Source organism: Tachypleus tridentatus, chromosome 7 (assembly GCF_004210375.1).
Source record: "Tachypleus tridentatus isolate NWPU-2018 chromosome 7, ASM421037v1, whole genome shotgun sequence".
NCBI lineage: Eukaryota > Metazoa > Arthropoda > Merostomata > Xiphosura > Limulidae > Tachypleus > Tachypleus tridentatus.
The window spans coordinates 26,317,267-26,330,219 of record NC_134831.1 but is presented as its reverse complement, the minus strand read 5'-3'; the positions used below and the strand labels follow the sequence as shown (position 1 = coordinate 26,330,219).

At 30.2% G+C, this 12,953-nt stretch overlaps 1 protein-coding gene across 4 annotated transcripts in view; it reads left to right on the top strand.

The window, feature by feature from the left end:
* The window catches only part of LOC143255338 (serine/threonine-protein kinase SIK3-like), a 53,746-nt gene extending 43,907 nt beyond the window's left edge, over positions 1-9,839 (top strand). For all 4 annotated transcript variants that reach the window (XM_076510824.1, XM_076510825.1, XM_076510826.1 and 1 more), the window contains 2 exons: positions 201-355; positions 4,146-9,839. In XM_076510824.1, coding sequence (XP_076366939.1) covers positions 201-355; positions 4,146-5,549 — 1,559 coding nt within the window. In that variant the 3' untranslated portion in view covers positions 5,550-9,839. The remainder of the gene's footprint in view (positions 1-200; positions 356-4,145) is intronic.
* The last annotated feature ends 3,114 nt before the right edge of the window (positions 9,840-12,953 follow it).

Sequence of the window (12,953 nt, the reverse complement as noted above, 5' to 3'; positions counted from 1 at the left end):
ATCAATATCTATTTTCAGGAATATTTGTTTGCTATTGTACAGATTCTTGTGAGTAATATGAAAGAAAAACAACTAGATAAGCTTCTGATTAAAAAAAATATTTATATGCGAAAATCAAGAACCATTGCAATTTGTATATGTAAGTACAGTAGTTTTAGAAGTATAAGAAGATTATTTTTTTACCTAATATTATTCATTAGCTGTTGGTCGAAGAGCAAGTGATGGCAGTACACCAATGAATCCATATCGCTCTCAGCTAGAAAGACTTTACAACCAAACTGTAGGGACAGGCCCTGTACCAATGGATAATGCATTGACTGTGAAAGCTCTTCAACAACAATATCAACAGTTACAGGTACTGTGTATATTTTATTCAGGATTAGAGCTATCACATGTTCCACAACTAAACTGATTACATTTGTACAGGCATTTTGGTAAACAACTGCTGATGCTAATTAGTTAACATTTTTCATTTGTTTTAACAGTTTTACAGTTTACATGAATGGACCTAAAGGCAAACTGGAACATAAACAAATATTTATTCAAAGTATTATGCAAATATTTTAAACTTACCTAATCTGCTTATTTTGAATGTTTTTTTATAAACTCCATTTGAGTGAGTTAATTAATTTTTTTCTTTTAAATGTTAAGTTTTTCTAATTGTCCAAGATAAAATACTTTGTATGAAAATTGTTATTCCCTTTTAGTTACATGGAAATTAGATCATCTTTTCTACATAAACTTAACTTTGTTAGGTGTTAAATGTTATATATATCAAATTTTAAGATTTTGACAAAAATATGATTGTCATTCCATTTCAACATATTTTTATTCAAATATGTTTCAGAAATGATAACAGTATGTAACATTTATTTAATGTGGGTGACACGTATGAAAGTAAAAAAATATCCGTCCTTCATTTCAATGCAGCTCCAAGGAGCCTTTCCTCTAAACAATATATTTATAATTTTTTAAGAATGTTTTTGCCCAATCATAACTGTAGATTTACAATTATTACAAAATAATTATCTCTTCAAAATATCTTGAACAGTATTTCTTCTTTTTATATAATTTTTCTTTTTTTGCTGATGATTATATTTATGATTTCATTCGGAAGTGACTACCAAAAACTCGTGGTGTCTTGTAACAAAAGTTTAGTAATTGCACAGTTTAAAAAGTGAGAGGAATATTTGATCAAGTTTTATGAATTTTTAAAGAAAATGTGCACTGAGTTGCACTTTCACTCTGAGAAAAAAACAAAAAAAAACTAGTGCAATGTCAGTGCATTCCCTCCATACTGGAAAGGCTTAAATTAATTTCAAACAAAAGTTCAGAAAAGTTCCTGAGGTTGCTTCTTGAGCTGTAAGTAATAATACTTTCAGGGATTACATTCTTATACATAAGAGTGAGTTTTTTTTCCAATAAAAATAACTGAATTATTTAACATTTAAGTTTTAAACCATTGTATATTTTGTAGTGTAAGTTATGCAGCAAGTTGATACTTGAAAATAAAGAAAAGTTTAATTTGTTAGTTGCTGCATAGCAAAAACTACCATCTAATGTGAAGTTTGAAATAGAACTCTTGAATTGTTTGTAAAAGTTAAAACAGTATACTGTTTCAAATTTTTCTGAGAATAACATATCACATTATTTAAATTATTGTGTTGCTTTTCTAGAGATTTCAGCTTAGCTGTAATCTTTTGAAGAATTGCATGTATAATTGCATAAATTAAGGATCATTTGTCAAACCAACCCTTTCTTTTTTTTCTTAAACAGTTGTAGATTCAGTGAAAGATATATATATATATATGTTTTAAAACATAACTTTAACTGAAAGGAGAAAAAAGATTCAAATATTTTCATATGGACCACTCAAGAGTGTTTCTTGAAATAAACAAAAGAAAACCTTGTTACCATGAATAGAAATAACCTCTAGAATGACACGTACTAAAATCGTAGCAACACTGAGTAATATGTGAATCAGATAAGAGTTTTATTTTCGATTTTAGTAGATATTGACATTTGTTTGTTGGATGAAATTTTCACTTTTTGCCCATCTCAGGCATGATGAGTTGATTGTAGTTTGTGGTGCAGTGATGTAGCTACTTGATTGTTTAACTTAGGTTGTATGTTATGAATTAGGAGTGCTTCCTTTTTTCTTAACATCCATTCATCTTTTGCTGAGTCTGTTTTTCTGAAGTTTTCACTATTTACTTCTTGTTTATAGTTTTCCAATGTACACTAATATTCTGCTTCAGGAAGTAATAAAATAAAATAGTGATTTAGTATTTCCTGATAACACTAAAGTCAATGGCTTAACTAAAAATTAGTTTACAAAACTACTTGAAATTATAAACAAAGAATTTCATTTTGTGTTTAATAATAAGACATATGATAATTTACGGTGTAGCCATGGGCTTGACCTCTTGCTTTCATGCTAGTTAATTTTTTCTAATCTCGTGATCGTGTATGTTTGAATTTAAACCTTTAGTTTATAGAAGATATATTGATGACATTTTCATTGTATTCACAAAGCAAAACCATGTTAAAAAGATTCAAGATTATTTAGATTAAAAGCATGGGAATATTGAGTTCACAGTTGAAGAACAAAAAGAATCTAAGCTGCTATTTTTTTTATATTTATAAGTCATCAACCAGAACAACAGTTTCCAAACTAAGTACTACCACAAACCAACATATTCTGGTTTATACTGCTATGTCAGCACATTTATACCTCAGTGTTACAAAACTAATTCAATAAGTATTCTAGTTCATATAACATATAAAATTACCAGCTCTTATGGTTATTTTCAAGATGAACTTATCAGTATTAAAAAATATACTTGATTAAAACTACCTTCTCTCAACACTCATCAACAAAAGTATTTTTGAGTTCATCTGTATGGCTTAGAATTTCAAAATTCTTGACCTCAACATTTGTATATACCCTATCACATTTACATTACCCTTCACTGGTTCCAGTGGCATTGAACTAAAAAGTAAAATCAAGAGCATTCTGCAGTCAACTTACCTCCAAATCAGCCTGAGAGTAATCTTCAAACTGATATGCAGTTATTTTCCTGTTTAAAAATAAATTATCTCTTTCAAAAGAATCATTGTTATCATGCAGATATTTGTATCCTTCCTGTAGGCAAGTGTATATTGGGTCAATGACTCAAACCTTAATTTCCAGAATTGAGGATCATGCACATAACAGTCCTTTGAATAAATCTGAAATTTACAACCATCTAAGCAAAGACTGTAAAGAAAAACCAAATAGTGAACACTTCAAAACAAGAAGTAAGATTTGTATGAAGTTATGAAGAATCTTTTGTTAAAATAAACACTTTAAATCACAGTAGATAATCTGGAAATTCACACTGGATGTAATTTATAATTGGGAGTTTTTAAATACATTTCTGTTGAGTTGTATTATGAGCAGTATTGTAGCTAGTGGGATATAACTGTATTTTCAAAATGTTTGTAGTATTTGTTATAGCATTATAGTTTTTATAGATTTCTTAATATGCACTTATAAGATGCCTTACTTTTATGTATTATGTGCACAGAATTTTATAAACCTTAAACAGTTTTCTTGAACTTACACTGTTGTGTTCTCCTAGTTCTGTTTGTTATACACACTGCATTTCTTTATTGTGTTAGACTTTGTTTTCACTTAACATGAAGAATGCATAAAGAATATACAGGACTAAACAACCTTCAAAAACTTTTAAGTGGTTAAAACACTAATTGCGTCTGATCACGATACTGTTGTTGGTAAGCCTTTAGTATATATATCTACTAATTGTTTTCTTCTCTAGTATCATATCATTTCCTTTCATATACTCTCAAAGTAATAAACATATGCCCTTGATATTCAAGTATGTTAAGTATGACTGCACATTTTATTGAGTCCTCTATGTTTGAACTCCTGAGGTAAAAATTGCAACATTGGAAAATACATGTAATTACATGTACTAAGGGAAAATTGTGTTTATTACTATATATTTCTATAAATTTAGATTTTTCATCATTAGAATGGATGCATATAATATATTTTTTTCATCATTTACATTCAAATAGTGTTAGATATGAAGTGAATATTCTTTGTTTTTAAAAGTGAAATGTGTTTATTTTATAATCAGAAACATGCATGCCCAGTGGACCCACAAGTTCAGGCAGAGTTACAGCGACGTCATTCACTTCATGTTCAACAAATGTTTTTGCTTCAAGCTTCTCTCAGCCAAACTTCCACATCATCACCTCCTTCTATATCTGGTTCTCCCATTCACAAGTCCCCTTCTAGTGGGCCGACCTCTCCTGTATCTTTGACACAGCACTTTCAACGACTCCAGCTTCAACGTCGAGGAAGTCCTGTGGGATTTGGCACACATGAAAGTACCTTCTCTGCCTTTCAAGTTTTTGGCACTCCTCCACGTGCTAGTTCACCACCAGTGTGTATGTCTTTGGGTGGAGTGTCTCCACCATATAACAGAGTCACAGGAATAAATTCACCACAACAAAGAGTATCTCCTCCACCATCTTTTCCAGATTCCCCTACAAACTTACCAACCATTTTTCCTCGCCTTCAAGGTCTTGTAGGACAACCTCATCGTAACATTTCCCCAACCACTTTTCAGAACCTTTGCATGATTCAAGAAGATGCTACTGAGCAATGTCAATCTTCATCCTCAAACTCCAAGCAGTCTGGTAAATTAGACAGAGACAACCAAGAACAGACAACTGAAACTATTTCTTCACCCATCAACACTTATCCCCAGATAAGTGTGACAGATGAAACAGGAGAAGTTCAGTTATCTTCTGATATTTTAGAAAACCTTGATTGCATTGAGTTTGAATTACCTTACAGAGCTTCTGATACTTCACTTCAAGACATGGATCAATTAAGATTGTTTCAGACATCTTCAGAACGTGAAGAATGTATAACCTCCATCCAGATTCCCTCATTTTCAGATTCTAATAGTTTAGTGAAGGAACAACTTCAAAAATGTCCAACAAAGGACTTGCCAAGGTGGCTACCTATTCACAGCACACGTGAGTCATATAAAAATTCAGAACACCTGAGACAGACTTTTCCTCCTGCAGGACGTGGAAGCACAGATCATGATGAAAATTACTTATATTTTGGGAACAAGAGTTCTCAGAGTGAGCCAAGCCCAGTGTCTGGCAACTTATTTTCAAGTCATTTAACTTGTAATTTGCAAGCTAATTCTGAGCTTCAGAAGACAGCTAGTGGAAGTTTATGTATTGCTATCACCACTAGTGCTGTTCCTGAATCAACTTGTTGCTCAGATTTGTTACATGAGATTCAGCAGCGACTTGATACCAGAGCCCAGGGCCTTTCACTAATGTTGCAGCCATCAGAGCGTGTTTTAGCCTTGGAACACCCAGCCGGTGTTCAAATAGAACTTGAAGTCTGCGATGGTCCACGACCTTCAGAACGAGGACTCAAAATGAGGCGCATATCTGGAGATAGTTTACAGTATAATCAGATATGCAGAGAACTCATTGCCTGCATGAACATATGAGAATTGCATTCTTTGGAAAGTCTTGCCTTAGTCCCAGTTTTGTATAGAAGCCTGATGTGCCTAAGAAAGTTAAAGAAAAGCAGCTTTGAAAGCTTCAGGGTTGTCATATGTAAAAATATGTCATGCCTTCTTTGATTCATGGTTGATGGTTATCAGGCTTATTCACATTATCAGTTCTTCATTCCTTTCAGTAGCCAGTGAAAAAGTGATTGTTTACTATGCTGGCTGGCTGAAGAAATTGTTTTTTTTAGTGATCTGCACTTCATTGGTCAACATTTGTTTAATGGCCTGAATTTGTATTAATATATGTACATTTATCTATTCATGAAATGAATGGAATTAGGCATTTTCTAGCACTCAGTTTGATAAGATGACCAAGTGATAAAATAAACATTGGTAAATATGTAGCATTGGTGTATATAGTGTGTGAATTTATTTTTTTAATTTTAGTCACTTGCAGACCACTGTGGAATGTTGCTCTTTTTGTATAATTTCAATTTATCCTGATCTCTCCAACTTTGGTATCCTACAATATCAACTATCTATTTTGTTTCCTATTTTGATTTGCACTTCTTTTGAATATGTCCAGCCAGCTCCCATTTTTGTTCTTTTATTGTTTTTAATAGGTATGATGTTTGTATTATTTTTCTCTTACATTTGTTAAACTTGCCTTTCATTGAAATGTCCATCGTAAGTTTTTTGTATTGCTTGTTGTGTTGTCTTCAGCTTGTTTTCAACTTCTTAATAGTAATTCATGTTTCTTATCCATATAACACTGCTTCTACCATGCAGATGTTAAATAATTTTTAAAGACATGAGTACATTTATTTTGGGTTGTTCTCCACTTTAAGAATATTACTTACTAGCTGTATGCATTAAGCTACCAAATTGTATTTCCCTGAGTTTTTGTTTGTTGTATTTTGTTTTTCTCTGTGTATCTTAACCTGATGCTGAATTTTGAGTTTATCTCGTCAAGTTGATCTTCTGCATCTTTAACTCTTTCTGTCTTGAAATGCTACATCATCTATAAATCTTAAAAATCCTGTATTTTCTAGGCTTACCTTTCAGACTACAGTCTACAATTATTAAAAGAAGTTTGGGTGAGGCAAGATCTCTTTCTCTAATTTTTTTTTTCTATCTTTACTATTTCAGAAATTGTTGTCTATGTATTCTGCTGTTGCAACTATATATATTCTCTTGGATTTGAATATATTCTTTTGTGATGCTTACTGTCCTTAGTGAAAAAAAAAATCTTTGTTCAGTGAAGGCAAGGGCCTTCTTGAAGTGTATAAACCAAGGCACTAGCTTAGTTCATATTAAGTTACTTTCTGAATTCGTTTGTTATTAGTTTATAAATGATAATTTAAAGTGTGTTCTTTTCTAAACTAAGCTTGTTATCTAGATTGAACTTAAGCTTGTAGAACTCTTGTAAAAAAGGTTGAAAATATGTAATCAGAGAAGATTTCCTACCTGATTCAGCATAAAATGTACAATAACTTCTTTTTCTACCTGTCTCACTATTTTACTAGTTATTTCATTGAACCCTAAGGCCTTTTTTTTCTTACTTTGAACAGTTTTTTACTATTTGTGATAGAATGTTTGCTATATCCTTGTCACTTTCTAGTTTCTCTTCTTTCTTGCTCGTTTCTTTATTAAGCTTTATTGTCTCTTGTGTAAGCTAATACAGATGTCTAGGATCTCTAGTCTGTCAGTAGTTGATCCTCTGTTTCAACTACCAGACTTTTGGCTATCATTGTAGGCCCTCTCATTTTTTTTTCAAATATGTTGTCTTTCAACAGTTTCTTTCTTTTCCTGTGTCACTCTTGTGTTTTCTTTCTTAAGCTAGCATCCTGCTTTTATTGTTAGATCTTTTGCTTTTTTTTTTGTCAACTCATTCCTTCTTTCATCAGTCTCCATCAGTTTTTCATTCCATTCTTCACTCTAACATCCTTCCCAGTTCAGAGCTCAGAATATGTTTTGTTATCTGTTTCAAAATTTTCATGTTCCTATTTTAATTTTTGTTTATTTTTCCATTGTTGAAATTATTTTCAGTCTTGCAAGTTTTTTGTTGATTTGTAGCATTGTATACTTTGTTCTGTGATCATTTGGAACATCCATTTTTGTGATGGCTTCTTAGTTTTTTTAAAATTTCCCTTTGATCACATAAACTCTATTATGTGTAAAGTTATTCAAATATTATTGGACAAAATGTACTTTCAGTGGTTTATATTACATAGAAATGGTTTGTGTTGTTTATTCCTAAGTGTGTAAATTCACAGTATTTCATCATCTCTCTCATTAATGGTTTTGTATTTGAGCTTTTTTTGCAGATTTGTACAGAAGAATAACTGTGGAATTGTCATTCACATCATTCTGAATTGTTGTTGATTGATGGAATTGCTCAAGAGAAACTAGATCAGATAGATATTGTGATGAGTGGAGTTCAAAAATTCAGTACCATATTATATCTTTTGCAAGTATTCTAGTCTATTTTCATATTCCTGGTACTTATTTTTTCCTTTAGTGTGAAATGATCCTATAAATATTATCTAAGAGAACTGTTAGCATAGCTTTTCTTATTATTTGAGGCTGTTCATGTAAAATATTTGTATTCTGAAAATTCTCATCATAATTACGATATGCTAAGATAAGATAAAAATATGTAATGAACATTGAAAGATTTGTTATCAGCACAGTTTTTTTTTTATTTTGCAATTGACATACTTTGTATAGTACTAATGGTGAAATATTATTCAGACACTTGTACTATTGGGTATGTCAACTGTTATTTAGACTTTATTCTAGAACATAAATTAGTTGATAGCTAATTTGCACATTGTTATAAATCATCTTTTAGCTGACATCATCAGAACAAGTTTTTTAGTGTGGATGCTGTACTTTGAAATCATTTTTATAACTTTGCATGTGTCTTTTATGTTTGTTAGTGGAGTGATGTGCATAATCTGCACTAATTTTGCTGGAATTAATTTATTATGAACAATATACCAGTTCATTTTCAGCATGTGAAAGAAATATCTGTCCATAATTGGCAGGATGAACATTCAGTAAAACAAGTAATATATATTGAAAATTTTCAACTACTGGTTTGTACTTCAGTACTCGTATTAGTTCTATAAGGCCAATTTCATAATTGATAATATGTATTTAAATAGACTGTTTGTAATAATTATTTCTTAAAATCAGGTTTGAGTAAAGATTATTTGATCCATTACATTTTTATCTTATTTATAAACATAACTGAGTTTAACAGGCATGTGACACTTATTAATAATCCACTTTTCTACTTTAATTGGATTTCTGTATGTGTAACCAAACATTATTTTGGCTGATATATGCACAAGATTCTCTTTATATATATAATTCTTAGTCATTATTAAGGATACTAAATAATTGTGGCATTACTTACTAGGATGTAGTGCGGGAACATTTATTCATAGTTTTGTCAATGGATTTCAACAAAAAAAAAATGTTATATCTCTGTTGCTTTCCATTGACTTTGTTGGTTCTGTTTATCCAAGGGCTTCATTGCTCATATAGGACCTAGAATATCCTTGGACATAAGCCAGTATGTTAAAAATAAACGTTTCCTAAAACTATAATGTCAGTGCAAAAATATACATTGTGTACTGATCTTTTAACCCATGGATTTATCTTCTTTTAGTTTGATGGATGCATTTTAACAATACATCAAGAAAAAAAGAAAATAATATTAGGGAAATGGATCATATTTCATTCTTTACCTCTTTTATATTATTATTGTTGTACTCGCTCGTTATAATGTACAATAAGTTACATGTATAGCTAGTCAAAAGATAAAACTGGAGTAATATCCATATTTACAATTTTGTCTGTCCTTTATTACATTGTATAAACATTGGTGGGTTTTGTTTTCACTATTTAATCTTTAGTGTAGCTGTACACCTAATCTACAAAACTCATTATTTTATGATGAAATAGATGACTTTTAGATTTATCTGTAATTGTTATGAATGAAACAAATTACATTTTTGTAGAATCTAGAATAATTATTTCCAAAACATTGTGAATTAGATGATCTCTATTAGATGTTTTAGCCAAATTAGAAAAAAAACAAAACTGAAAAAATTAGAAATGCTTGGGGGAAAAGGAAAATTTGAAATGTTATGTGGTAGAGATTTATAATTACATATATAGGACAGGTGTTATGATAATTTCTCTAAAGAAATTCTGAACAAGTAAATATTTTTTACAGGATGTAATAGGCAGCTTATGTTGTTTCACATTTGTTTTGTATACAAGTTACAGAATTTCATACAGAACATAATTCAGAAATTCATAACTGAGAGTGAAGCATTAACATCTTTTAATAATCTCTAACAGCAGAGATACAGGATGTTCAAGAGTAAAGTTAATGTCACCAGCAATTAGTAATCCTCAAGTTTTTATATGAATTCATGAAATTATTTACTGTTTTACAGTCATAAGTTACATAAATGATAAGCTTTAGTGATATATATATATAAACATGTTATATGTATATTATTAAGCTCTAAATAATATTTACTGAAGTGAAGATTTTTTCACTGTAATGTCCCTTACATAAAAAATAGATATTTTTTAGTCAGCTGCTTTTGCAAGTTTTCTTTAAATGTTGCTTCAAGTTTTCTTATGGTCAGATATTCTGATATACAACAAAAGATATTAAAAATGTTTTTATAAGCTTAATATCTTGGATACAGTTCAGTGAAACAATAAATTTTTCTGACCAACAAAGATTTATGTATATATGTATATAAAGAGTCATTCAGAAGTAGCACATTGTGGTGTTATATTCTTTAATTTAATCAGAGTGCTGGGAAGAGACACTAATGCCTACAAAATTCAATTTATGTCTTGCAACAAGAAAACTGTTTTGGAGGTACTTTGACCTTGGCTTATATTTATTTGGATTTTATTGTAATGTGATTACCAGGCCATATTAAAAAAAAAGTGCAGATAAACTGAAGGTTACCAGTAGTCCAGGATTGTTTTTTGTCAGGTAACTAGACAATTGTTTACCAGTATAATGCTCATGGAAGGGCAGGTGTTTGTCAGATAAACTGCTCTTAACTGCACACTAATCAGTATTAATAGAAAGATAAAACCATTCCACTTGTAAATCACAAACACTTGTAGCCACCACAGAACCAACTAATTAATCATATATGGCCTCAGATAAGTTTAATTTGCACTATATCAACACTTATCTATATAGTGTTTTTGCATAACTGAATAAATACTGTTACAGATATGTCTGGATAGCAAAGTCAGATGAACTGTTTGTCTTGAATTTCATGCAAAGCTACACGAGGGCTATTATCACTAGTTGCCCCTAATTTAGCTGTGTAGGACTAGAGGAAAGGCAGCTAGTCATCACCATCTACTGCTAACTCTTGTACCAATAAATAGTGGGATTGACCATAACATTATAATGCATGTTTTTTGTGATGGGGATTCACTCCCATGACCTTCAGATTGCAAGTAAAGTTCCCTAACTAGTTGGCCGTGCTGGGCTATCAAAAGAACTAAATGTGCAGTGCAAAATTCTATTTTACAAAATTACATCCAAGTTAAAACAATACTAAATCAAATATCCTGAAGTTATGTTTTATAATTTATTAAACTATTTGTTGCCTAAGAAGTGTTACTTATAAAAAAAAAATCCAGAAATATGATTTATTTATGGTTTTATAGAGATTTAGTAAAAATGAATATTACTGTATATGTTTTGTAGTAATAGAAAATTTGAATATAAACTTTTCAAACTCTTTTGTGCCACTTCGATAAGTAAAACTAAGATACAACTAATATTTACCTATGAAACTTTGGGACAGTTAAATATTAAAAAAAAATCCTGAAATTAATTCCTTAAGAATCATCTATACCTTCTCCAGTTTTTATTTTAAAGGATTCATACAACTATTGTGCAATAATAATTTCTGTGCTTTTCATAAACCTTGTGGCACATGCAGCAAAGAAAAAAAGAAATATGTTTGCACAGTTTTATTTACTGTATTATTACCATATATATATATTAAAATGAGGATAAAGGCTTCTATAATAAAGGTATTTACATAAATTATAAAAAAATACTTTTACAACTTAAAAAGAAAATTTTTAATGAAGAAGATTAATTCTACGGATTTACAACAGTAAAATCAGGGGTTTGATTCCCCTCGGTGGGCTCATCAGATAGCCTGATGTGGCTTTGCTGTAAAAAAAAAAGCTCAAAACACACAAATGAAGAAGACAGATTTATAATTTGAACTTTAATAGAAATGGAATTATTTTAAGCAGTGTGAAAGGAGTTTATGTTGTTAGATTAATCCCATGAAAATGTTACTTTAAAATTTGTTAACACTTTGTAAATTTTATATAGTTGGTTTACAAATATTCTATGTGAAAGGAAAAAAAAAACATTTATTGGCTTTCATTTCCTTTTGAATGTTACCAAAGTTACTATAAGGCAAGGCATGTGTTTTATTCTTCTGTTATGTTTATTCATATTAATGCAGTTGTATTTTCTGTATTTTTTTTACAGAAATACAAAGCTTTTAATAGTTGAAGAACCAAATCCAGTTGTTAATGTTATGTTTGGTTCCTTTATCTTTGTAGTCAGTATTTAATATCTTTACAAACATTTTTTTTCTATTTTAAGGATGTCATTTTAATACAGAAGTTTTTAGTTTGTTTTATTATCCATCCATAAAATATCAGATTACTCTCTTATTCATAAGATATATTATACTGGATTATCACAGTTACTTGCTTCTAATTCCTAAGTCAAAATGATTTGTACTCCACAATATTTTCTTCATTGTAGTTGATATGTGAAGTAACAATATTAATGTCCAGCAAAGCTGATGTTTAGAATCTAATATAACATGTATGGTTGAAAAAGAATAAAAAAGCAGCTTAAGATTTCTGTTAAGCAAGTTCAGAAAGATACTAGTCTAAGAAAAATGTTGTATTCTGTTAAATTTATACCTACCTGAACATGGTACAATACTCCTAGAATTTGTTTGGATTGTCAGAGTATATATGTATATGTTAGTCCTAAAATTTTTCTGGTAAAAACAAACTGCATTTTACTCTTTATGTCATCAGGTATTTCAGGGAGTGATCATAAGTATGCGAGAAACTGTTTTGTTTAATACGTTTATATGTTTAAAACATATGTGATGAATTATCAACTTTTTATGTACATACACAATGTAAAATGGTGATTCTTTCAATCAGAAGTGTGTTATAGCTATTATACAAGTAGTGCACACACACACACACACACACACACACACACACATGTAGTTATTAGAAATTAAAAAATGGGTTGTGTGACTGAAATAGAAATAGATGTAACTAAAT